Source organism: Hippopotamus amphibius, chromosome 2, assembly GCF_030028045.1.
Source record: "Hippopotamus amphibius kiboko isolate mHipAmp2 chromosome 2, mHipAmp2.hap2, whole genome shotgun sequence".
In the NCBI taxonomy this organism is placed as follows: Eukaryota; Metazoa; Chordata; class Mammalia; order Artiodactyla; family Hippopotamidae; genus Hippopotamus; species Hippopotamus amphibius.
The window spans coordinates 185,683,000-185,710,774 of NC_080187.1; the positions used below are offsets into that span (position 1 = coordinate 185,683,000).

Consider the following 27,775-nt stretch of genomic DNA (forward strand, 5'->3'; position numbering starts at 1 on the left):
CACATGCTGTGCAGCACAGCCGAGGGGGCCGGCGGGGGGGGGCAATGTTTGAGAATCTACTAACTGAAAACATATTCATTGAACTAGGTGAGACATATTAAAGAATGAAAAATGTCCCTGGCTTCATTGTTTCAAAATGAAACGGACCAAAAATATGATGCAAGTTTGTAAAATCATAAAATAGGTAGTATAAACATAAAACTAGGTATCTAATCTCAGAAATAACAGCTAAAAGGCATCCTTCGAAGGTTTGATGATTTTACTTTAGGAAAAATAAGAAGTGCCATAGCATATTAAGCTTACAGAATTATCTCAAAAGATGGTCTAAAAATAATAGTAAGTGTTGCCAAAGATGCGAAGAAACTGGAACGTTCATACACTGTTGGCAGGAAAATAAAATGGTGCAGCGCTTTGAAAAACAGTTGGATAGTTCCATAAAAGACTAAACGTAGAGTTACCATATGACCTAGCAATTCCACCCATGGCCATACACACAACAGAAATGACAACATATGTCCACACAAAAACTTATACATAAATGTTCATAGAGTATTACTCACAATAGCCAAAAGGTTGAAACAACCCAACTATCCATCAACTGACGAATGGATAAATGAAATGTGGCTTATCCACACAATGGAATATTAGCCATTAAAAGGAATGAGATGCTGATATATGCTACAATAGGGATGGATCTGACAACATTATGATAAATGAAAGAAGCTAGACAAAAAAGGCTACATATTGCATGATTCTATTATATGAAATGTCCAGGATAGGCAAATCTAGAGACTGAAAGATCAGTGGTTGCCTAGGGCTGTAGGCTTAGGAAAATGGGGCTGGTGGGCTTGGGGAAAAAGAAATGGGGTTTCTTTTTAGGGTAATGAAAATGTTCTAAAATTGATTGTGGCAATACTTGCACAACTCTGTGAATGTACTAAAAACCACTGAATCATACACTTTAAATGGGTGAATTGTATGGTATATGAATTACATCTCAATAAAGCTCTTATTAAAAAAAAAAAGATGGTCTAGGCTAGTGGTTCTTAAACTTTGGTATCAGAATTATTTAAGGATTTAGTAAAACAGATTGCTAGGCCCTGCCTTAGGTTTCTGACTCACTAGGTCTGGACGTGAGCCTGGGGGTCTGTGTCTCTAACAAGTCCGCAGGGGATGCTGATGCTGTTGTTCAGGGGCAGCATCTTGGGAGACACTGGTCTAGACTTAAAGGACTAGGTTCTGAAAGGACTTAAATAATTACCCTGACACATTTATATTAAGTCATTAAGGGAAGTTAAACATGTACAGATACTTCCTCAGCTTTTTGATGTTGTAACATAAAGGTCACTCATTCCCTTCATAAATTCTTGATCTTTTGCAAAATTAAATATTAGATAATGACAATGACATAAATAGATAAACTTTATTGAGCATTCACTGTGTCCCAGGAAATGCTAAGCACTTATCATATGTTGTAACAACTATCCTTTGAAGTATGTCCTTTTCTTAAATCCCCATTTTATAGATGAGCAAGTTGAGGCCTATGGGATAAGCAACTTGTCCAGAGTCACACATGTAGTAAGATATGTGTAGTAGGGGCAGGATTCCAACCCCAATTTGACAGACTCTTAACTCTATGCTACGATGCACTTACTGAGGCATTCTATCTCAAAAGAATAGGTGTTGGCCAGAGGCTTCTGAAAGGCAATGGTTATGTTTATAAAAACAGGTCAGGAGGACTTCCCAGGTGGCGCAGTGGTTAAGACTCCGCCTGCCAATGCAGGGGACACGGCTTGATCCCTGCTCCAGGAAGATGCCACAAGCCGGGGAGCAACTAAGCCTGTGCGCCACAACTATTGAGCCTGTGCTCTACAGTCCTCGAGCCACAACTATTGAGCCCATGTGCCACAACTACTGAAGTCTGTGTGCCTAGAGGCTATGCTCCAAAACAAGAGAAGCCACTGCAATGAGAAGCCCGCACACCACAATGAAGAGTAGCCCCCGCTTGCTGCAACTAGAGAAAGCCCGTGTGCAGCAACAAAGACCCAAAGCAGCCAATAAATAAATAAATAAATAAATAAATAGGATATATTAAAAAAAAAGTTAAAAAAACAAAACAGAACAGGTCAGGAGCCACATCAGGAACATTTCTACAGGTTGATGTCCTTAGTCTTCCATAAAAAGATAGTGACTCTTTTGGGTTTTAAAGTAAAGGCAGGACACAGAAAGTGAGACACAGTGTGCTCTCAATGACATAAGTGGGAATCAGAAATTACACTAGCTCCAATAGAACACTGGTGATTTATGCTGGAGCAGAATACGGGGAAAAAAAAGAATTCTGTTCACAATGCTTGCTTTGCAAATGATATTATGTTTAGAATTTTACTTATAGGTATCACTGTATTGAGCAATTGATAATATTAAAGTTGACTTTTAGGACACCCATTAGTATTTCAAATACAGATAAAATAAAGCAGAATTTTTTTAGTTCACTTATAACATACATAAAAATCTATAGCAAAAAGACCAACATAATGTTCACCATCTTCCCCATCCTCTCCACTGTGACCCCCAAACCTCTGTCAGTTCTCGTTTTTCTTTACCTCTTTCAACAGCTTTATCTCCCACCCAGGTCTGCAAGGCCTATCAGTTTGACCTGTACAAGGTACCCAGCAAGAGCCCTCTCGCACAGAGTCTCTCTGGAGACCCCTCAGCTGGTCTCACTCTATGTGTCCTATCTGTTACGTTACAGCATAGCTCCAATGCTGTCACACTGGAGCTTAAAAAAATCCTCATGAAGCTGTACTACCAAAATATGAAGCCAAACTCCTAAGTATGACTTTCAGGAGTCTGCTTTCCATTTTTATTGAAATGTTTATTTGCCAACAGACATTTCTATCAAATGTCTATCCTACTGGTCATAAAATGGAATCAGATAAATTCACTGAAAATTTTTCTTTAATTTTAATTGAAATTTTATTTGACCCTTCTCAAGCATTCCTTTGGAGATGCTGAGGAAAATGCACTTATCATACATGTGAAGTATTGTAACAGCTTTCTTTTAATGAGTAAGAGCACCACACACATACTCATTACTAATCCTCAAACTCATAAGGAAAAACAGTGTATCACCCAGAGGTAATGATGGCACAGAGATCTGAAGAGTCTTGATTTGGTTACAGAAGTCAGTGGGGGCTCAGGTGGCCAGAGGACCTGACCCAGGCTGGCCTATGCATACTCTATGTCATCATATAACACAGCCGTGCATGTAAAACACAGAAAATGAAAAGCCTGCAGAGCAGGCAGAGCATGGGGTAGCCAGTCCCTTCTGAGACTCAACGCTGCACATCAGAAAGTGGAACACACCACACAAATGGGTAACACACACAAAAACAAATGACGGTCAGCCCTAGAAAACTCCTGATGGCCTGATCCTGAGTCACAAGGTTAGATACGATTCCTTCTGGGAAGGAAGGGGGAGCTCTCTAGCTCACAATTACCCTAGTGAAGCTCCATCCAGCAGTGCAACCCAGTCCAAACTCACGTGATAAACAACCACTGCTGAACATGGCAGGGAGTACAGAGACCAACAGGGTAGTGGTCACTTCCCTTCTTTGGCTCACAGGGGAAAGAACAGTGTTACTCAAAGCACCAGCCCCTGTTTAGTTGTATCAGAATCACTTGTATTTATTAAAAATGCACATTCCTGAGCCCCGCTCCCAGAGATTCTGATGCAATGATTCTGCAGTGGTGCACTGAAGTCTGCATTTTTTAATTTATTTTTTTAATTACATGAGACATTTACTTAGTTCCAAAGCTAAAACTATGAGAAGTTCATCCCTGTCCACTTCACCCTGTTCTCTTCCTTCTGCTATAGGTAACCATTTTAATCATTCTTGATTTATTTTTCCATTGTTTCTTTGGAAAATATAAATAAAAATGATTGGGTATACACACATACAGATACACACACACACACACACACACACACACACACACCCCTACATTTTTTATAGGCTCTGAATATACAACAAAGTTTGAGAACCAGGCTCTAGTATCAGACATGATTTACAGGATATATGACCTTGGAAAAACTACTTAAATTTTCAGGTTCTTCCTCTGCAAAATGGAGTTGTTATTATTGCATAAATGCTTAATATAGACTAGTACTCAATGATGGAAGCCATTACTATTACTATTAATTAATTAAACAAATATTTAATAAGTATCCATTGTGAGTCAGGAACTGTTCTAGGCACTGCAAATAAACCTATGTACAAAACAAAGTTACTGCTCTGAAGGAATTTATACTCTAATATGAAATGAGAGGGATAATAACATATAAAATAGCATTGTGTGGCAATCTGTGATAAGAAGATAAGGCTGAGTAAAAGAGTAGCCCATTTGTGGATGTGGCATTTTCTTTTATACAGAATAGTTAGGGAAGGTCTTACGATTTATGAGACATGCTTTGTGTGTTCATGGAACAAGGAAGACCGTGTAACTAGTACCAGAAAGGAGCAAGAAATAAGAGCATAGGGGATAAAATCAGGGAAGTAACCAGAGGCCTGATCATGACAGGTGTTTCCAGTCATGGTAAGGACTTTGGAACTTATTCTGTGATGTGATGTGATGTGATGTGAAGCTACTGGAGGGTTTTGAGCAGAGGAGAGATGCGATTAGATTAAGTTTTCAAAGGATCACTCTATCCCAGGGTGATCAGTCAGAAGACTACTACAGTCATTCAGATGAGAGAGACTGGTACCTTCAACAGCAGTAGCTAACAGTAGAGATGGAGAGAAGTGACTGGATTGTAGAATTTTTCGGGAGGTGGAGCAGACGAGATTTGCTGATGGATTGGATGTGGTGTATAAGAGAATAAGAGAAGTCAAGAATAATTCCAATGATTCTGGCCTTAGCCAACTGGGCAAACAGAAACGCCATATGCTGAGCTACGGGATACAGGGGGACGGGCATGTTTTAAAATCAAGAACTGTTTTGGAGACTTCTCTGGTGGTGCAGTGGTTAAGAATCCGCCTGCCAATGCAGGGGACACAGGATTGAGCCCTGGTCAGGGAAGATCTCACATGCCGTGGAGCAACTAAGCCTGTGCACCACAACTACTGAGCCTGTGCTCTACAGCCCATGAGCCACAACTATTGAGCCCATGTGCCACAACTCCTGAAGCCCGCATGCCTAGAGCCTCTGTTCCACAACAGGAGAAGCCACCACAATGAGAAGCCTGCACACTATAACAAAGAGTAGCCCCCGCTCTCTACAGCTAGAGAAAGCCCTCACGCAGCAACGAAGACCCAACACAGCCAATAAATAAATAAATAAATTTATATTAAAAAAAAAAAGAACCATTTTGGCCATGCAACCAGATATCCAAATGAAGATGCTGAAGAGGCAGCTGGATTCTACAACTCTGGAGTTTCAGGAGAAGTCATCATCATCATCTGTATCTTCCTCATTTCCATGTCCCAGGAGATGGATCATGGTCACTCTACATCTTTCAGCTTAAATACTGTCTGGCCCTCCAGAAGCCTGGAGGTTCCTGGATGAACTTTCCACCTAAAGTCACGGTGTAGATAGAAGGGGTAACAACTAGAAATAGCAATATTTATTGCTGCTAAAGTCTGAAAATAAAGTATCAATAGTTCTGAGGTACAGGCAGTAAATGGCCTCTTATAAACCAATACCTATCACAGCATCCTAGTAGGCAATGGGCGTTTCTCCTGTTTGCTTGGAGATCAGGCAGACCATAAGGTACCTACCATTTCAAAAACTGTGTTTCTGGAAAGCACAGGTACAGGGCATCTTTACTGTGAAAAACTGCGGTTGGTGAAAGAGACTGAGATATGTGTACTACTAGTTCCACAGGGTATCAGAGTCAAGGATCTGACAAGCTAAGTACAGTTTGGGAAGCAGCTGCATCCATCCTCTGTAGAAGCATATGTCCGAGGCTGAGTGGAATACCCCTCCCTTCATGTTCCCATATTAGGCAGGATATGTCTCCAGTATCATTTATCTTGTATCATAATCTGTTCATATTTCTTTGTCTGCCATTGTGTGTCCTAGGAGCACAAGCACTCTTTCTTATTCATCCTTGTATTCCTGTCTCTAGCAGAGGCTGGTGCATGTAGGCACTTAAAACATGCTTTATGAAGAAACAGGGGAATGAGCCCCTTTGTGCTGAGTGTCAGGTCTTTCATTTCTATTTATTTTTAATTTTTACTGAGAGCATTTAATGACAGAAAAATGGAGGTTTTCTTGAGATATCTGGAGGAAGCAGGATTCTCTCCTTAACTCTAGGACAGCTTGTTGTGGAGGTGTGACTTTAAAGAGGCCCAAAGCTAAATAACAAGGTCCTACTGTATAGAACAGGGAACTATATTCAATATCCTGTGATAAACCATAATGGAAAAGAATATGAAAAATAACGTATATAGATATAATGGAATCACTTTGTTGTACAGTAGAAATTAACACAACATTGTAAATCAACTATACTTCAATAAAATTAAAAGAAAAAAAAAAAAGAGGTCCAGGGCTGCTAAAGGCGGGAGGTGGGGGGCACACATTAACATGAAGATCTGGAGTGAAAGCAACTTGCTGAAAAAGATGTGAGGAACTCTGACTGGTGGCACTGTCCACAGATAATGAATAGGATGCTGGCTACCAGCGAGATTCCACCAGGCCCATCATGGGTACATAGCTCATTATAAGATCTGATTAAGGGTTCTGAGCCACCTTTTTATGGCCCTTGATTTCTAGGACCTGGACACTAACAAGAAAGACTGAAATTACTTATGTTTGGTCTTTGGTTATCAGACACAAACACTCCTAGATAGGAGCATAATGTTCATAGTTAAGAGTCAAGGTTTATTTCAGAAACCATTTGTATTCTGGAGCAGAGAAGAGATACCTGACCCTGCTTTCTGCCCTGCCCAACCCCAAGAGGATCCTGCAAGTTTTTATGGGTTAGGTTTCATGACAGCCTGGAATGATGCTCTTATAGCTACAAGAGTTAAGTAACTTGGGCATTTTAACTACAATCAACCACTTGGCTAGATTGAGTGAAGAGTAACAAGTTAGCTACAGTAATTAGAAGTAAGCGATCAGTGATCACTAAGGGGAAAAAGACATAGCTGTTAACTTGTTCAATGCAAACAAACAAAGAAAACACACACACACACACACACACACAATCCCAGAAACAAAAAGCAAAACAGTGTTGTCTTTAACCTGGAAAACACAATAGTCTGGACAAGTTCAAGCCCCTAGCAGGCTGAGAACGTCCCACTGCTTTGTCCCCCCAAACTAAAGACTTATCAGGAATCGAAATGAGCCAAAGCTGAGTAGTTAATAAGGAAAGCTCCACTTCCAACTCCGCACCGAGAGCAACGGCAGGTGAGTGTCCCTAAAATGCCTGGGTCCCCGAGGATCGCCCACGCTGTCAACAGTGCTCTGCCCTCCCTCATCCTAGGCCCCTCTCGAACGGCATCCAAGAGGAGTCCACACAGCCAGACGCCCGTCCACTTCCGCAGCCTCGTGAAAGGTCCCAGCCGCCCCCGCGCTGACCCCCGTCTGGCCCCTCGGCTCACCCCACGCAGCCAGACAGTCGATCTGCAGAGGCAGCTTTTCCAGGATCGGCACCGGCTCGAAGGCGTCGTGCATAGCGGCGGGCGGAGTCGCCGCCGCAGTCTCACCCGGATTGTGCCCGGTCGGGTGTGCGGCCGGAATCAGGCCAAGGGAAGAGTAGGGACCCCTGCTACTGGCCCTTGGGCAATAGAGCCATCATCAACACCGGACTTCCTGCAGAGCCAAGCCCGTCCCTTCCGCAGCCGAAGCCCCGCCCCTTCCGCCCCGGTTCTCAGCGCGTAGTCGAGGAATGTACTGGTGCTTTGGGTCCGGGTGTCACCCTGGACGGAGCATGTCCATCGAGGAGCCTGACTGGTTATGGGATTAACAAGGAGGAAAAACGATCCTAATTTCAGAACTGTCTTGGGCAGCGTAGCGTGGTGAAGAATTCAGGCTTTGGCGACAGTTAGACCTGGGATGGAGACCTACCATTTAGGAAATGAACTAAGTAGCTGTGGCGTTTAAGAAACAATCTCTAGAAGCCTGTTTCCATATCTGCAAAATGATGGTAGTGTTGTGTACCTACCAAGTTGTGAGTACTTAACAACGCCTGACACTCTAAGCACTCAATAACTGGCAGTTTCTGTGCTACCATTATAAGCCCAACTAGTTCGAGTACCTTGTATTTTAGGGTTGTTCTAGGGCAGTGGTCCTCAAAGTGTGGTCCCTATATCAGCATCACCTGGGAACTTGTTAGAAAGGCAGTCTCAGACTTCGTTCCAGCCCTACTGACTTAAAAAGTGTGTGTGTGTGGGGGGGGGGGGGGGGGGGGAGTCCAGCAGTCTGTCCCCAGGGTGAGTCCATGAACTTTAAAGTTTGAGAACCAACGCAAGAATGATCTGTATTTGGCAGTTTACCCCCAAGAGAACAACAGGTTTGCCATAAAATTAAGCATTTGGTTTAAAGCAAAATGTAAAAGGGAAAAGGAGTGAGTCTGATATAAGGTGTTAAGAAACAAAACAAAAACCCCACCTGCCCTGGTCACTTTATTTTCAGTTTCTTCATCTGTAAGTTAAGAAGTGCTGTTTCTGGTAACCAAATGAAATATTATCTAGTAGTAAGAAACACAAAAATTGCTAAACAAACCTTGTGTTGTGGCTGATTTTCACCAGAGAAACTGAACACCTTGAAAATTTAGAATTACCAGCTGCTGTGCTAGAAGAAGGCCTAGCACCTTGTAGTTCCAGAACCAAGGACCAAGATCAAAATGAACAATGTAAACTCTAAGGTAACAGGTCAATGTGATACTATAAATTCCTTCTGAACCTATTCTAAGAACTGATACACAATTACAAGTAACACAAGAAGCCATAAGCAAAAGCAGAAAGAATTATCAGGCTATAGAATTTGTGCTATATATACGCCTGCTTAAAACAATAGGTTTTGGGGAATTCCCAGGAGGTAGAGGTTAGGACTTGGTACTTTCACTGCCATGGCCTGGGTTCAATTCCTGGTTGGGGAAATAAGATTCTCCAAGCCACACCGCACGGCCAAAACAAACAAGCAAGCAAACAAACAAAAAACCCCCAAATAAGTGGTTTCTTGTTGTTTGTTTTGGGTTTTTTTTTGCCTAGTCTCAAGTTAACATATAACCAGTCTTGAAAAATATTTGACCAACTATCCCGCTGCATTATGACTACTATTCACTTGCTAAGTTTCAGTGTGGAAAACAGAAAAGCACATGAAGTTAACACCAGCCTTTTGCGAATGGGTTAACCTGAGAATAGTCAGTTCTTCATATTGTTTCTTAGAGATACTATCCAGGTGATTTTTTTTGTTAATCACCATACCAAACAGCTATAGGGAAATGTTACATAAATGTTAACACTTTAGTGAAGATTGTAGTCCTGTGGTCTCTGGTTTGAACAGAAAATAAGACAACACAGAATAAAAACCATATGAGGAAAATTCTACAAGAGTGAGTCTGGGAGAAAGAAGGTTCTCTAGAGAAAGTCTGGGAAAAAAAGTGAGAATATATCAATTTTGTTAAAATTTTTTAATATTAAAAAGTGGCATGAACTTTCTATGTAGAACAAAAAATCTTGGGAAGGCAAAAATTAGACAAAATCATTCAAACAAATATAGTGCTTCAAATGAATCCCATCACCTTGTGATGTTTCTTATAAACCATCCCTAAGCCAACACCAGATACAAGAAGAGTCGATCCTGAAGAATGAGCAGCAGTCCAGGGCCTCCACACTATTTCATGCAGAAAAAACTGTTTAAGCCAGAAGGACCTGTTTCCTTTGTATCAGCTCCTGCTTCTGAAGCATCATAACCCCTTTAACAGGGTGCTCACTCACATGCACTTAAGATGGAGTGCCTTTCTGCATCTAGTGCAACACCCAGTGAAAGGCATGAAGGCAAACAAAGCATTGCCTAGGACACCGCAATGCTGCCCCTGAAGGCTTACAAAACAGTAGTTAAAAGTTCTGGAGTGTGCACCACATTGCCAGCAATGGGATGTGTCACAATAGCAGATGTCAAAAGAGTTAAGCTAATATTTCTCTCTAAAGTACATCTGAAATAGAAAAATCTTTAATATACACCATTTGTAAACAAAATTGCACTTGATTTTGCTTCTTTAAATGATCTAAATCACACTGTAACAGTCTCTTTCCCTTTTTTTGTTGTTGTTGTTGCTGTTGTTCTTTTAATCATTGACAGAACCATGCCTCCTTAATGCAGAAGGCCTCTTTTTTTCTCAAAAATACTTCTGCAAGATTTAACCTTGGCTTCCCAGGAAATGCAAAGATAATTAACATTTTCCCCCCATCACCTATGTAACTCCCTAAATAAATAAAAATTGCAGGCAGTTGCTCCTGGATATTACTTATTATGGCGTTGATGTCACAGTTCTTCAGAAGATGTTAAATTTTTTAGTTTGACAGATTAAACAATTTAAACATTATAGAAGGTTTAGGAACAACATACACAAGTTGCATAAACATTCATGTCAGGGTGTGGGAGGGAAAGGGGCATCAATGCTGCAAATAAAAAACTTGTAGATTTTTCTCATCCTATGAACTTGTTTTCAATAGAATGTTCTCCATGTTCCAACACCTCTCAACAGCTCCAATGCATAAAGGTCAAGGAACACATCAGAATGTCACTGCCTCCTTTAATCCCATGGAGCAGTGTAGAGACTAACACAGAAGTTGATCTCTTCCGAGATACTAGCCGTCTTCAGCTGCAAGTCTTCCCGTTCTTTACTCCATTTTGGACCTTTCAAAGTGCGTGATCATTCGTTCCTAGGGGGAGAAAAAGTTATTCTAAGTATATTAATTTTAAACGGTCTACATTCCAAATATTTTTACAAAGATGATCATGCACACATTTTCTATAAGTACTTGCTTATGTTCATTAAATATTTAGAGCCTTGGTTCCTAACCATCAGTGAAGATTTTGAAACATACAGATGTCCAAGTCCCAAGATTAACTGAATCAAAATCTCTAGGCTTCTGGACAACAAACCACAGATTAAAAGGAACTGTATATTTAGAGTCACTTAAGCTTTAATAAAAATATGTACCTCCTCTGATTCAAGAATTTAACTTAATGAAATAGTCAAGGATGTGGGCAAAGATTTAGCCATTCTACTGCATCACTCAGAATTATAACAAAATACTAGAAAGAATTAAGTGTCCAAAAATATAGGACTGTATAAACCAAGTATAGTATATCCTTATAATGAAATATATTTAAATTTCACAGTAATTACACAGTAATTTTACCTTATTTTTTCACTTTTCCTTTGCTTCATTTGCAAAGTACCTATCACAAATTTATCTCAAACTCTGACAGAACTGAAAATCCCTTTTCAATATGATCAATTACATCAGATTACCTAGCTTTTTCACTTTTTTTTTTTTTCCCTTAGAAATACCCCTCCCTGAAGCTCTCTGTTTTCCTGCTCCATTCTGGACTAGCTGCTCTCCAAACCTATTGCCCAGCTGTCACTCTGAGAATTTCTTACATCATCATCCTAGGAATTTATCCCTCTCTGTGTTGGATCCTTTACTTCCTGGATCCGAAGTCTTTCTTTTTAGTTTCCTCATTTTATTTTACTTTTAATAAATTTATTTATTTGTTTATTGGCTGCATTGGGTCTTTGTTGCTGCACATGGGCTTTCCATAGTTGTGGTGAGTGGAGGCTCCTCACTGCAGTGGCTTCTCTTGTTGCGGAGCATGGGCTCTAGGCTCATGAGCTTCAGTAATTGCAGCACAAAGGCTCAATAGTTGTGGCTCACAGGCTCTAGAGCGCAGGCTCAATAGTTGTGGGCTCTAGAGCGCGGGCTCAATAGTTGTGGCACATGGGCTTTGCTGCTCTGCGGCATGTGGGATTTTCCCAAAGCAGGGCTTGAACCCATGTCCCCTGCATTGGCAGGATTCTAAACCACTGCGCCACCTAGGAAGTCCCTAGTTCCCTCATTTTATGAATAACATTTTCTACTACTTTCCTGAGAAAGCACACGTAGGATGTCAATTGTTTTATTTTTTGCATGACTGAAAACATCTTTATTTTACCCTTATATTGATAGTTGAGTACAGAATTCTAGTTTGAAAATAATTATTCTCAGAATTCAAAAACATTGTTCTATTATCTTCTAGCTTCCAACATTGTTGAAGAGTCTGATGCTGTTTTGATTCCTAGTCCTTTATTTGTTTCTCTTGTAATTCATATAAGTTCTTTTTTCAGTTCTTGAATCATTTTTTTCACACAGGAAAATATAAACAGATGAAGTCAGTACCACCAAAAGTACTACAATAAACCCATATTCCCATGAATGGAAAAACTGGGTTTCACATACTCAGGCCTCTCTGGTTGAAATATGTGTGTCTGGAGATCTAGAGCCAAAGGGGAAACCCTGAAGGCAAACTATTAGCAGAAGGTGGCCCCCAAGAGAAAGATATAGGAACTGCAGAATGCACCACAAAAAGCAGTGTTCTGTAAACAGGCTTCTCTGAATGGTAGTTTTCAATTACTTCAATGTATGGGACAGCTAAGGATTCTGACACTGTGTGCTGCACTACACAGCAGGTCAGTGGGAAGTGAGCAAACCATTTTTTAGCAATCAGTCCAACACAATAAGCCTTTTAAAAGGCTTTCTGAAATTGAGACTCTAGAATAACCTAAACATTCAGAACATGTCTAGACCATGAACTGAGACCACAATTCTTATATAAGACCTCATGTGAAACCTTCTAGATAAAGTGTATGGAGCCATATTAAAAGACTAAAAATCAACATAAACATTACAGCTACTAATTATCCTTATTATCTGGAGGACAGTGACACTGATAACACTGCATAGTAGGTAACTTAAAATAATTTTTCTTTATTATTATTATGACCTAGACTAGATAAGACTAGATAATTTTTCTTTATTATTATTATGACCTAGACTAAATTTGAATTCCTTCAAGACAAAAGAATTAGACAGTGGGAAAATATGGTACTGGATATCCAATTTAAACAAAGATATGCTCAAGTCTGACCACACTTTGTAAGAAGTAAAAGGGGAAAGTGTACAGAAAGGAAACATTCTTGAATATTTTAGTTCTAATATTCGTGTTTCTCTTCTCATCCTTTGTCAACTATACCAACTATAGTTCATCAGGCCATTACTGAGTCAAATAAATAGATCTCCTTGAACAAAAGACTTATGACTGCCTATTAAGCCACCAGACGCACAATTTATGTGCATATGATTTGATTACTAACCTCATCTGAATCCAGAAGGGCTGGAAGTGCTCTGCAGAGAGAAAAACAAACAAAGTGATGTAAAATAAAGCCATAAATAGTTCAAAAAGGACAGTGGAATAATGAATACAATTTAAAGTTTTTGTACTAAGATTTGCATCCCATTAAAGACATTTCAGGAAAAGAAAAAGCAAATACAAAAAAAAAAAGAATTATAGTTACTAGAATTGTATGGACTTTAATAGGACCAATGTTTAATTAAAATTACAGACATAGAAAGGAGCCAAAAATTTCAAAAGGATTATCTCACTGATTTTAGGAAAACCTATAGCTAAATCTTTCTGAGCAGAAATGCCATCTGAATGAATAATCCACATTACTTTTGTTTGTATATCATTCCTAGTCTTTAATTATTTTCTAATACCTTTTTAATGTTTTTAATACTTTACATCTTTAATACTTTAAAATCAGTAATTTGATCTTTTACTTCTAGAGTTAACTACAAGCATTCTCATTACTATGCTCTTCAGCGCCTTCATTTAAAATAACAAAAGTAATACTAACTTTAAAAAAACATTCTTGTGGTAATGATTCAAAAACTTACACATCTGTCACAGATGACGGAACATTCTCTTCTACCCACTTTAAATCATCTTCCTGCTGAGAACAAATAAATGCCAGATATTACTAAAATGCACCAAAGTATACATCTCAAGTAAGGATCTAAAGAGGTCTGAATTTAATCTTATGTCACTCTAAACTAGTATATTCACATAACGGGACTGATAACAGAAAAGGCACATAATTTAATTTAAAAAACTAAACTATATAAATGAAATATAAAATGATATCCTACATCCCTAAATGCTTTCTTCTCAATAGTCTGATACCTAGAGTTTTTGCTTCATGTAAGCTTTTCTCCTTAAAACTGAGATAAATTCTAAAGCCTTTTTAAATGCAGTGAATGCACAGTTCATAAGGAAAAAATTTTAAAAAGAACTGACTGAAAAAAATCTTGATTTTTTAAAAAAAAGTGCAGTACAGTTGATTTACAATGCAGTGTTCATTTCCACTGTACAGCAAAGTAATTCAGTTATACACATATATATTCTTTTTCATATTCTTTTCCATTATGGTTTATCACAGGAGTTTTAAAAAATTTTTTATCGGAGTATAGTTGATTTACAATGTTGTGTTAGTTTCAGGTGTACAGCAAAGTGAATCAGTTATACATATACATATATCCACTCTTTTTAAAATTATTTTCCCATATAGGCCATTACAGAGTACTGAGTAGAGTTTCCTGTGCTATATAGTAGATCCTTGTTGTTTATCCATCCTATATATAATAGTTCGCATCTGCTAATCCTAAATTCCCAATCCTTCTCTCCGACCCCCTCCCCACTGACAACCACAAGTCTGTTCTCTATGAGTCCTTTTCTGTTTCATAGATTGGTTCATTTATATCATATTTTAGATTCCACATATAAGTGGTATCATATGATATTTGTCTTTCTTTCTCTTTCTGACTTACTTCACTTAGTATGATAATTCTCTAAGTCCATCCATGTTGCTGCAAATGCCATTATTTCATTCTTTTTTATGGCTGAGTAGTATTCTGTTGTACATATGTATCACATCCTCTTTAAGCATTCATCTGTTGATGGACATTTAAGCTGTTTCCATGTCTTGGCTATTGTGAACAGTGCTGCTATGGATATAGGGGTGCACGTATCTTTTTGAATTATAGTTTAGTCCGGACATATGCCCAGGAGTAGGATTGCTAGATTATGTCAACTCTAATCCTAGTTTTTGAGGAATCTCCACACTGTTTTCCATAGTGGCTTCACCAGCTTACATTCCCGCCAATAGTGTAGGAGGGTTCCCGTTTCTCCACACCCTCTCCAGCATTTGTTATTTGTAGACTTTTTAATGATGGCCATTCTGACTGGTGTGAAGTGATACCTCATTGTAGTTTTGAAAAAAATCTTGATCCTTACTACAAAAAGACCACCTTAGATTATTAATGGGGCTATGATTTCATTGATGAAAATCATTAAATAGAACCATTAGAATGGTCTGGAACCCTTTCAGGGCATAGCAGCAAATCATCTAGTTAAAGATTACTAGGTCCTAGACAGAATCTCTTGCTATCTCTAGTTTTAAAAATGTTAATTACAGCATAGGTTAAAAAAAAAATCATTAAGGCCAGTACATAACTGCTGAGCTCCACCAAGGGCTAGAGGACAGGGTAAAGAAAAAAAAAAAGTCATACTTACTGCTTTGTTTACTTTACTATTTCCATTTGGTTCTTGTTTGGTACTTCTCATTTTCATTCCTTCTGTAGAAGAAAAAAAAGTAGATTGGTTAACTACGTCAGGAGACCAGCACTGATAGCAAAAACAGATTGAAGAGCTTTATTTTAAGCTTATTCACACTAAATTATACTATAGATAAGTTTCTCCATCTTTACATTTGTGCTAGAACGTTCAAAGTCAAGTTTTCAGCTCATCTTTAGCAAGTAAACTGGACATTTAATGTGCCATTACTTACTGAACATAGTTTTATCTAAAGATTCATACCCTTACTTTCGCTTCCCCCTAACTTCACCACATACCAAACTGAAGAACATGTGGTAAAAGAATAAATATATTTATATCAGTCTCTTGATTTTGATACTCAAGTTGTTATACTTCCTTTATTTCTAAAAGCCAGAAAAGAATATTTAAAGCACAAATACAAGGTGAATTTGATCACTACCAAAGCTTTCTTTCAGCATAGGTTCCTTTTGTTCATCCTCCTCGTCTTCTTCAGACAATGGTGAAAAGGCAAACCTGACAGAACAAAGACAGAACAGAAGGAAAAAATCAGAAAACTAAAAAAACTACTTCACTATTTGGATTTTATAGGATTAATTAGTGAAAGCTCAATTACAGTTGTCCATAACATCAGTTCAGTGAATAATAAAATAATTCTTCCCCCTCAGAAAGCTCTCAATTGCTGCTATTAGCAAGAGAGAAGCAGGACAGTATCATATGTATGAGTGCAGGCTCAGCCACAGGCTACTTGTGACCTTAGACAAGTTACATATTCTCTCTGTGCCCCAGGTTCCTCATCTGTAGAGGGGGATAATAATAGAACATTACTCATAGAGGTAATGAAAAAAGCATGTAAGTTATTTCAAGTAGAGTGCTTGGAAACAATACCTCACAGTAAGTACTCAATAAATGTTCATTTACAGGCATATGTATCACACAGGGGTAAGTAAACTCTCTTGTAATTCAAAATTTCAGACTTCAAATTGGTAGTTATGATGTGGAAAGCCTGATCTTGTTGGGTTCTAAGTAATTTAAAATCTCAATTTCCAAGTGGGGAGCTGAGAGGATGAAGGCCTGATCTGGTATATCTCAGTTACCTTTCCTTTGCAACTTGCAAGAGATTCAGAAAAGCAGCTACCAGTTAGGCAATCCCTAGAATGCTTTAGCTTTGAACTCATTCAGTGCTTTGCCTATTATTTTCACTCTACATTGTTTAAAATCTCCCTTACATTATGAAAAAACTCTTTATAAGCTAGGAATAATAGGGAACATCTGTAACCTGTTAAAAGGTAACTAAAAAAATTCACAGTAAATATCAATGTGATGCTTCAGATGCATTTATTTTGCAGTCAGCATAAAATGAAGAGCTCCACCCTCAATTCCTCTATTCAATATTACACAGGAAGGCCTAGCAAACACAAGAATCAAAAATGAAACAGGAAGACTATTAATTTGAGATAATTACCAATCTAATGAGAAAATCTAGAAATTATTAGAACAAGGTAACACAGGAGGATTGATAGATATGTTATACAAAAATCAGTAGCATTCCTACATAATTGGAAAAGCCTAAATTATTATTTTAAAAGAGGTTGCATCCATAAGATCCACAACATTTTTAAAAAAAACATACTTCAAGTTACTAAAGATACCTGAGGCATTGAAAGGACTGAAAAATGGAGCAATACCACACTCAAGGATGAGATTACCAAAAAGATACATAATTTCCCTAACCCATTAAGCTTAATTCCAAACAAAATCTGATAAGGTTTTCCTAGAATTAAACAAATAAGCTAATTTTTTTTTTAAAAGAGCAAAGACCCAATAATAAACTGTATTTTTTAAAAAGAAGATTAAGGGGGAGGGCAGTTTAGGCCCTGGAGATACAAGACTTACCAGGAAGCTAAAATAATGAAAACAGTGTGCTAGTGAGCAGGATCAGAGCAAAAGAAGAGAACAGAGAACCTATAATCAAATGTACTCTTGATGAATGAAAGCTCAACTGTGAAATTTTTAAAAAACTATACAAGAAATTGGGAGATTGGGACACCAAATTGTACACTCTAAATATATGCTGTTTATTGTCTGTTAACTGTAGTTCAATAAAAGTTCTTAAAAAAAAAAACTATACAAGAACTTTATGATTTCACCTCAAGATAGGAAATAATTTCTTGGGACAAAAATGTACAATCTGTGAAGGGAAAAAAAATGAGAAATCTGACTCCATATTTTTGAGTTTTTCTATAACCAAAAACATCATTTAAAAAAAGTTCAAAGATAATCAACAAACTAGGAGAAAATATCTGGAATATCTGAACAATCCAAATATCTGGAATACTGGCATCTAATATATTAGGAATTCCTACAAATCAATACAAAAATGATCAATAAGCCAATAAAAAAATAAGCCAAAGATATAAAAAGCTGATTGACATTATAAAAGACATAAAAAGTTAACTCAGCCTTAAATGCAAATAAAAGTAACATTGAATATTAACACTCATCCATCAGATCTGCAAAAATTAAATAAAATAATGGGAGTGTAGAAGGAGGGAAGAGGAAAGAACTCCTCTCATATCACTGTTGGTAGACATGCAATTTGTTTCAGATTTTTTGGGGAATACAATCTGGTAATACTTTAAAAATTACAAATACACATACCCTTTAACCCAGCAATCCCAAGGCCACTCACTAACATGTACTGAGCATCTGCTATGTGCCAGCGTGTAGTGAAAATTTAACCTTGTATACACAGAGAGGTCTGATCTTTGCCCTTGACTACTGGGAGATGATCCCTACACCCCTGGCATGTCCTGCCTGATGGTAGTGCCTTTGGTCACCCACTTTGGCTCTGGCCACAGGAGAGTCTAACACTGTGATTTGTGATAAGGTTTCTGGGGCATACAATACCACTTCTGACCTCCAGAGGAACCAGCCACTAAAGATAAGCCTGATCTCCAGGCCCTCCTTGGAGACTGAAGGTCAGCCACTCCGGCAGTAGGTGATCGAGCCCCAGTAAAATCTCTGGACACCAAAGGCTCAGATGAGTTTCCCTTGGTTGGCAATACTCAGTGGGTACTGTCACACACTGCAACCAGGGGGAGGGAACACCATCTGTGACTCCATGTGGAGCAGACAACTAGAAGTGCTGCACTTGGACCCCTCCTAGACTGTAAGTCTCCCCTTGACTGATTTTAATTTTCATCCTTTTTCTGTAATAAACCATAGCCATGAACGTAACAACTTTCAGTGAGTTCTGAGCCCTTTTAGTGAATAATCAAACCTGAGTTGGTTTTGCAAACCCCTGAACTTGCAACTGGGTGTCAAAAGTGAGGACAGTCTTATAGGGACCATTCCCTCAGGTTTTGCAGCTTGGCTAACTCCATGTAGCCAGGAACAGTTCTTGGCCTTCATGGAACTTACATCTGGTTTGACGGGTGGGGGATGGGGAGAGAAGGTAGATAGTAAGCAATAAATAAAGTATATAGATTCGAGAAGATAATAAGTGCAATGAGGGGAAAAAATGAGACATAGGGATATTGGAGTATATAAATGTATGTAACCAAGCAGGACCCTATAGGACCTTCCCTCTCCACCCCTGACCCCAAACCCTCTGCCTGTCTTTTGTTTGTAGAATAACTATAGCTTCCTAGGCCTTCCCCAAGTTCCAAAGAATAAGTTTCATCAGAGAAACAAGAAAATGCAGAAGCAAAGGAAAACAGTCAAGCAAGACAAAATAATAACAGGTTAGCCATTAAACAAAGTCAGGAACCTTTAGTTCCTCCTTGAGGGCTACAGATAATATTCTGAGTCATATCCTTTGAGCTGTTTTGCAGATACTGAAAGCCCCACCAGGTGGAAGAGGTTAACTGTGTGCTGCCAAAAGCACACAGATCCCAGATTGGTTGGAACCAGAAGGTTGACAATACTGACTCCAGACTACCTCACCTCTAACCAATCAGAAGAATGTCCACGAGCTGATCATGCACCCTACACCACTCCTCCCTCACTCTATGTTTAAAAACCTTTCCCTGAAAGCCACTGGGGAGTTGGGTCTTTTAAGCCTAGCTGCCCAGACTCCTTGCTTGTGCCCTGCAATACTTAGCTTCACCACAACCCAGTGTCAGCAGATTGGCCTTACGATGCACAGGCAAGTGGACCCAAGCTTGGTTTGGTAACATGTACAAGGGTATTTAAAACATTCTTGTAGCTTATTCCTATTTTTAATGCCCCTGTGCATAAGAGTTAACATAGCAGGCCTTTATTTATTTATTTAGATTGATGCTGTTTTTTATTTTACTTTTTTAAAGTATCCATAATTTTAATTTTTTTATTAAGTATAGTTTACAATGTTGTGCTAAGTTTCTGCTATAAAGCAAAATGATTCAGTTATACATATGTATACATTCTTTTTTATATTCTTTTCCATTATGGTTTATCACAGGATATTGAATAGAGTTCCCTGTGCTACACAGTAGGACCTTCTTGTTTATTCATTCTATATATAAGTTTGCATCCATAGCAGGCCTTTAGAAGGGCCTACTTACCATGATGCTCCATGGTTGATGTCCAGTAACTTGGTAACTGATCTGTTCCCTAGCTGATTAAGGGTGAATCACTGTGCCTAGACTGTCGTATGGAATCTATAATAAAATTTTCTTTGCTTCCGGGAATTTGGAATTTTGGTATATATTAGGTAGAGGGTGCTTATGTGGCCAGCCCCATAGTAACCTGAGTGTTGAGTCTCTAATGTTTCTTCCCTAAGCAGAAACGTTACTGTATTTTTTGTTGCTGGGAAAAGGAGCATGCTTGATGTACTTCCTTAGAGGGGAAAGAACATAAGCAAACAAGGATTTTTCCACATTCTACTTGTATCTTTTTCCCTTGCTGATCTCACCATTTTGCTATAATAAACCTTTGCTCTAAGTACAACTGTATGCTTAGTCTCATGAGTCCTTTTAAATACGTGAGGTCTTGTGGATCCTAAAACACCCAAACTGTAAATAGTCCAAATGCCCATCAATAGGGAAACAAGTTAATTAACTGCACTACATCTGCACTATGTAATATAATCCCATCCGTGAAAATAGATGGGTTTAATTTAAATCGGTTGCCCTGGAAGGCATTTCCACAATACACTGTGAGTAAAAGAAGATTCCATATTTGAAAAAGGAATACAATGTGGAAGGATACATCACATTAGACTGTTAACACTGAAGTTATAGGGAGTGGGCAAAAAATTTTTTTAAAAGACTGAAAAAAGGGAAAAATTTTATGTATAGATACAGCTAGCAGGTGAGCAAAATATCAATAGATCAATGTAGAAGGAGGTGGCACGAAAGGCTGGAAACAGCTGCTGGAAGTGACAGAGCAGTGGCCCTGCGCAGCGTGCTGGAAGACAAAGCTTCCAGGTAGTGGCCTGCAGAATCTGACCCAGAGTATGACAGGGCAGTCGACAGGAGGCCAAGGTCCCTGGGCTGCGTCTTTAGGGGAGCAGGTGGAGCCAAGTGGAAGCTCCACACTTCCTAAGCCCAGGTCCCCTCAGCTCAGTGCAGCCATGAGTGTCGAGATGAAGGTGACAAACCAAGGGGGCAGCACTGGCCACATTCATCCACCAGGTGCTGGAAGCCCCTGGTGTCTGCACTGCTGGATATGCCTAATGTTAGAGTGCTGGCTGAGAGGGACATTGTCTCCACATTCCGCATTTCGCCTGCTCATGGTATCTTCTTACAGGACATACACTGACCACTTAGCTGAAGCCCAGAATCATCCCCCACTCACAGAGGCTCAGCAGGATAAGCTTTGACACCTATCAATCATCACCCAAAGTCAAAGTGTATCCTATATGCAGTACCGCTGGAGGCCCTCATCTTGTAGGACACGTGGCATCTGGAAGGCCTTGTCATTGAGGCCATGTACACTGATGTGCTTTGCCTCCCAACAACCAGAGGCTGGAGGTTGACATCCAGGACCAGGACCTCAGTGCCACTGCCCGAACCCTGCAGGAGTGGTGTATGGGCTGCGAAGTGGTGCTGTCAGGCACTGAGGAGCAGGTGAGCCGTGCAGCCACATATCAGGACCCTGGGCAACATGTGACTGAGCTGAGGGAATCAACTGCCGGCACCAACCAGTGCCAGCCCAGCAAGAAAGCCTCAAAGGGTGAGGGGCCCTGAGGGAGTGCCAAGATTTGGTCCACGTCGTTTCTTCCTTGGGGCTGTGGGGTCCCAGATATCTGCCTGGCCCTTAGGAGTCCTCAGAGAGCTTTCCTGTGCCCCTGGCCAGTTGATAATCCTAGGTTCATGACCCTTTATATCCCGTCTTCTCTTTCCCGCTCCCAAGGGAAGAGGCAAGCACAAGTCACGTTTTTGTTGATACTTTTTGTTTTATGTGACTTTCTTATGTGTCCCATTGCTCCCTCCTCCCTGCCATACTCTCTCCCCATTTCTTTTTCTTCCTTTTTTAAATAAATTGATTGATTGACTGATTGATTGGCTGTGTTGGGTCTTCGTTGCTGCACACGGGTTTTCCCTAGTTGTGGCAAGCGGGGGCTCCTCTTCATTGTGGTGGCCTCTTGTTACGGAGCATGGGCTCTAGGCACATGGGCTCAATGGTTGTGGCTCACAGGCTGTAGAATGCAGGCTCAATAGTTGTGGCGCACAGGTTTAGTTGCTCCACGGCATGTGGTATCTTCCTGGGGCAGGGATCAAACCCATGTCCCCTGCATTGGCAAGCGGATTCTTAACCACTGCGCCACTTAGGAAGTCCTCTCTCCCCTATTTCTTTAGGAGCCAGCATCTGTCCCTGTTTGTTACATGTCTTTGAGTAGGTGGGGCTGCTACGTCTCCAGCATAACCCACACATGTTCTTTCCCCCACCACCCCAGCTCTGCATACCTAACCCCTAGCTCCTACTCCCTGCTCCTAGGCTATTTGGGGAGCATCTGAAGAGCCATAGGTCTCCCACCTTCATTCCCACCCTGAGAGTTCTGGGAGCCAGCCTGCCTTTCAGGAGTCACTGGACACTTTCATCCTAGAATCCTGTCACACTGCAGTTGTTTCCTTTCCTCTTTTCTCCCCTCGAGTTCTGGGAATGCTACTGCTTCGATGACTCCACAGACTAGGGCAGCTGTTTCTTGAGCTGTTGTGAGATGGTTCTTTCTCAGCCCTGGCTATCTCAGAAAGCCTGATGGCAATCCTGGAAGGATCTATATCTCCTTTTGTGAGTTTGGTGGGGAAGCAGAAGGGGATATATTGTAGAAAAAGAGTATATATACAACACGACACAGAAATAAATCGGGAGGTCTACCTACCAAAAAAAAAAAAATAAGATTAATGTAAAGGAGGGTCACCAGACCCTTAGTTATATCATCTCATCCTTTTCCTTCTTTGGTGGTGTAGTTGCATAATATAAGCTCTTAATTTAAAAGCACAAGAAGAGGGGGGAAAAAGAAGGGAAACAAAAGCATGGCTAATAACAAAATAAAGAGAGCCAATTCGCCTATAGTTAGACAAAGCAAATTCACAAATCGATTTTTATTCCATAGTCAGTTACTTAAGTTTTCACTTTACCCTCTCTGTTGTTACAAAATAAGCTGAGCTACTGACTACAGAAATCGTTCTTTCCTTCTGGACACTAAATAGGCAAGACTCTCATTACAATTGTCACCATCTATCTACCTCCCTTATTCACCCACACAAATACTTATATTAACAGAAGATGTCAGAACTGAAAAGGACCTCATATCAATAGTTAACAATCCCCCCTATTATATGAAGAGGAAACTAAGGCTCAGAGAGGTGAGAAGAGGCAGCATGCCAAAAATCACAACTCAAATTAATAGGAGAGCTGAGACATGAACCCAACTTCCTGAATCCAGACCCAACGAGCATAACTTCCATTACATGACACAGCCCTGACACTGTCACCCACTGAACCACCCCTAATTGATATAGTGGCCATTCAATGGTTAGTAGCGTGAATAAAAAGTATCCCCAAACCTCTGGTTGTTTGCAGATGGTCGCCAGAGAACCATGATGACAAAGAGGATCATGGAGAACAGCAACCGCCAGATGGCATCGTCCACCCACAGCTCCCGCCAATCCTACCCAAAGGGGAAAAAAATACATTTCTATACATAATCTTAACCCTTTGTTCACAAAGCCCTCTGCATAGAACAAGGACCACTTATTTATTCACTCAACTTATATTTACTAAGGGTCTGCTATCATATGCTAATAAGCACTGTGCCAAGTGCTTGGGATACAAAGTGAAAAAACCTAATTTCTTCCCCCACAGTGTTTACTGTTGTTAAAGAAAAGGCACTAACCAAATAAAGCACTTGCCAATGCTTCATTATAGCTGTGAGACTCTTTAGGGAAGGGTTTTTATATAAAGTAAGAGAAAGTAACATCAGGTTGTTATTTTTTATAATTTTCATTTTCATTTATTTGTTTTACCAAAATAGAGCCTTAGCTGCCTCCAAAGAAATGCTACTGGCCATAGTCTTTGTGCTCAGATCTTAAGGACATGGTTTTTATTCAATTAGCATTATTCACACATACTTAACATTTAAAACTCTGAATTGCTTGTTTGAGAATTTTTAGTTAAGGCAAGACTGGGTTATGACGGACTGTAGTTATCACTTACAAAATTCACTTGAGCTACTGGTATATATAGTATGTGGTATATACTGAACACTCAGGAGGAGAGAAGCATTCTAACCCTCAGAGTGGAGACCTAACCCTAATTTTTTATAAGGTGCAATTCTTACCACTGTCATCAACATCATTGTCTGTGTACAACAAACAGTACAAAATTCATAAATGCATGTGTTTGTAAACTCACCGACTGGCAAGTCACTATCCTGAACTTCATGGTTGTCCAGATGATAAACACAATAGATGCTACGAGGAAATATAAAAGCTGGTCGGTATGAATGTTGGTTTACATTCCCAATTACATTCTCTAATTCTGGTTAAGTGGAATCCCACACACCCCTAACCCTCAAACAACACCATCACTTTCTGTTATTTTACCATATTTAGTCAATACAACTTAACTACTCTACACAAGGTCCATGTACTCCTGACAAGCCTTTCTGTACTTAAAGAATAGCTCTGTTTACTATCTGGCTACTTCAGTAACCCTGAGAACTGGAAAAAAAGGTATTGGAAATATGGCTTTTTCCAGCAATATCAATAATATAATTTTTTCCCTTCCTTTATCCTTAGTATAGTAATGCTAATTTTTCTTTAGCTGGTCAGAGGGGAGCAAAAAAGGCTGATAAAATGACTGCAAGACAAACACAACTGTTGGTTCCAATCACAGGCCAGATTTCACTATTCTTGCTATAAGGGCCAAAAGACAGAAAATAAGCCTACTCTGGCTATAGTCTACTTAATGTCTATATCTTATGCATGCTTAGTAACATACATAAAAGGAATATAGTGGCAATGTATCCTGACCTAAAATTCTACAGCTATTTAATAAAACCAAATAAACAAGTATTAATGTCTTCTAAAAGGAATCTGAATGCTATATGGCACTCAAACTACCTTGCCTCAGGAAAAAGAATGGAGACAGGATCAGGATACACTAGGGGCTGAAATTATATGCAATTAACTTTCATCTACTATACTTAAACTAAGTGTTTCTCAATCCATTCTGAACCACAGACCCCCTCGGAGAAATGACAAAAGCTAAAAACCCCTTCCCCAAGTAAAATGCACAAAACTTTTCTACGTAATTTTAGAGAGCCCATCTATGACCTCTCAGGTTGAGAATCTCTGTTCTAAAAGGATCACCTTTAAACATCGGGAAGAAAGTCCCTGACTTACCTGCCACTGCCAAGATAAGCGTGTTGGTGAAATGTCGATACAAAGAGAGCTTTACAATGTTCCTCCGAAGTTTTAACAGCTTCATTGTTTGAGTCAGGCTAATAAATATGTGTTTGAAGGTCAAGGAAAGCAACGTTCAGAAAAAAAAAAAAAGCTAGTAAATTAATCCTCAAGTTTCTCTGAGAATCTGGTGTCATAACGATAGAGCTACGGATCCCAGAGGCCTTACAGCTCTCTTATTCTCAATCTCACAAACACCCCAAGCCTCACCATGATCAATAAGAAAATCTTCATTTTCAATGAGATACTGAAGAGAAGACAGAACCAGGATAAAATGAGAATAGAGAAAAATAAGAAGAAAAAAGAGAAGAGGAAAATATTAAAAAGAGAAATAAAGACAGGAAGCAGCTTTCTAAAGGAACAAAAATGAAAAAGAAAAAAAGACAAATGGAAGAAAATGAAATGAAAATGAGTAACAGGCAAGGTAACAGGAGTTAGCATTATCTTCTATCTTCCTTTAAGGTAGGTAGCTCTGTTCTCACTGTCCCAGCTAATTCAGTCTGGGGTCAAAAATATACTTATGCCTACAACCTTCTAGAGTTCTACACTTAGACCCCTTGTGCCATATTAAGAGAACTGCCATCAGCTGCCAGATCAATCCTGAATTAAAAGGACAGCACAATTACAACTGGCTGAGTATTCCAGGCAGTTAGGCTCTAAAAGTAACGACTCTCCATTTTCAGAACATTATTCCCAAGTAGAAACTGCCACAGAAGACAGGAGGTGAATTGATGACTATTAAACAGGATATCTGCTCTCATGTTCAACTTTCAGAGTGAACAGATACAAAAATGAGTGAGTTGGAATTTGGTCTGTGCTTTGACAAAGACTTAAGCTGCTACCTAAACACTGAGTTATCTCATTGTTTGGTCCAGTCCCACTTTCCTGTCTTCACTCCTCCCAGTATTTATAGAGGTTCACAAAGAACACTTGAAAGATACTGATCTAGAAAAGCTTGACCATTTGAACCAAGAACTTCAATTTCAAAGATTTTTGATAATGACAATCTACTCAAATTCATAAAATTATTTTTAGTTTACATTCAGCCTTTTATAACCATCACAGTTTATCAAGACAATAATATTGCACAATTGCACACAGAAGCAATACACAAAACCCAAAACAAATTTAAAAAAAAACAAAAAAACCAAAAAGATGAAAGTCCACAACCTCAAATCCTTCATCCAATAGGCTAAGTCCCTAATAAACAGTATTTAATTTTAAGAAGCAGGAGAAAAAGATTACGCAAATAGAAATTTGTCTGTTATGTGCTGGTTGATTTCACCTGTGAATGAATCAATATTTACTTCAAAGAGTGGAAGGCTTCAGACAATCCCAAGTCAGCTTTTGAACAGGGGTACAAAACACCTGTAAGGGTTTAAATCTGCTAAACCTACACAGAATTTTTTTTTTAACCTACATAGAATTTTAAGAGAGTCAAACAATCTTATAAAGTCCCAAAACCACATTTTAATAATCAAAATCTTTTCATAATTTTCAAAGCATTTAATAATTCCTAGAGGCTGAAAGAAATGGTAGGAGCAGAGCAGCCAGTGATTCTAACACTAAGTGGGGTGCACAAATAAGTCCAAAATCAAATGAAATGTTCATTTAAGAAAAAATGGAAAGCCAGAAGCTTTTATCTCGTGCTCAGCTCACAGTCACCAATTTCTGACGCAATTTTAAAAATTAAAAACAGCAACAAAAAAAAACTGCTTACCTCTGGTCTCAGGTTGTTAGACTGAAAATACCCTAACACCAACCTAAAGAGTAATCAACAAAACTGGTAAAACAAACAAACAAACAAACAAAAAACCCCTTTGCAGAAAGACCAATGGAAACCCATCTCCAAAAGGAGAAAATGGACTGCCATCAAACAAGCCAATGAGAAGGATATCCACCAGCACAGGGCAGTGTCTAGGAAAGCCAAGGGGATAAAGGCCAAGGAAGCAAGATCAGTCTGGGCCTGCAGACAAAGAAAAAGAGGTAGTGAAAAAAGAGATGTCCAGAGAGGCACAGAGAAGAAACCAGTACATGGTTCTGCATTTATATAATCATCTGGAGTGGTTATGCATTTGGTTTTGCACTTGAACTGAAAGAAAACAAAAGGGAACAACATTTGGCACCTACATCATTCTTCCCTTCTCACAAACCATCATGTAGAATACATAGCTGTAAGCAATTCACACAAATCGTTGATTACAATCTCAATA

The 27,775-nt window shown here is 39.2% G+C and overlaps 2 protein-coding genes across 10 annotated transcripts in view; both read right to left on the minus strand.

Annotated features, from left to right (window-relative positions):
- The window catches only part of VPS39 (VPS39 subunit of HOPS complex), a 48,197-nt gene extending 40,370 nt beyond the window's left edge, over window positions 1-7,827 (minus strand). For all 5 annotated transcript variants that reach the window (XR_009051358.1, XM_057722157.1, XM_057722156.1 and 2 more), the window contains exon 1: window positions 7,608-7,827. Coding sequence is in view for 4 of the 5 variants with exons in the window: in XM_057722157.1 (XP_057578140.1) it covers window positions 7,608-7,680 (73 nt within the window). In the remaining variant the exon portion in view is untranslated. The remainder of the gene's footprint in view (window positions 1-7,607) is intronic.
- A 1,798-nt stretch (window positions 7,828-9,625) lies between these two features.
- The window catches only part of TMEM87A (transmembrane protein 87A), a 43,406-nt gene continuing 25,256 nt past the window's right edge, over window positions 9,626-27,775 (minus strand). The window contains exons 12-20 of one of the 5 annotated variants that reach the window (XM_057721839.1): window positions 27,456-27,654; window positions 25,503-25,607; window positions 24,511-24,569; window positions 23,664-23,767; window positions 16,109-16,182; window positions 15,628-15,689; window positions 13,953-14,005; window positions 13,370-13,400; window positions 9,626-10,895 (exon numbers count right to left, since the gene is read on the minus strand). In XM_057721839.1, coding sequence (XP_057577822.1) covers window positions 10,854-10,895; window positions 13,370-13,400; window positions 13,953-14,005; window positions 15,628-15,689; window positions 16,109-16,182; window positions 23,664-23,767; window positions 24,511-24,569; window positions 25,503-25,607; window positions 27,456-27,654 — 729 coding nt within the window. In that variant the 3' untranslated portion in view covers window positions 9,626-10,853. Of the gene's footprint in view, window positions 10,896-13,369; window positions 13,401-13,952; window positions 14,009-15,627; window positions 15,690-16,108; window positions 16,183-23,663; window positions 23,768-24,510; window positions 24,570-25,502; window positions 25,608-27,455; window positions 27,655-27,775 lie in introns of all 5 variants that reach the window. The other 4 variants (XM_057721838.1, XM_057721841.1, XM_057721842.1 and 1 more) reach the window with 4 other exon arrangements.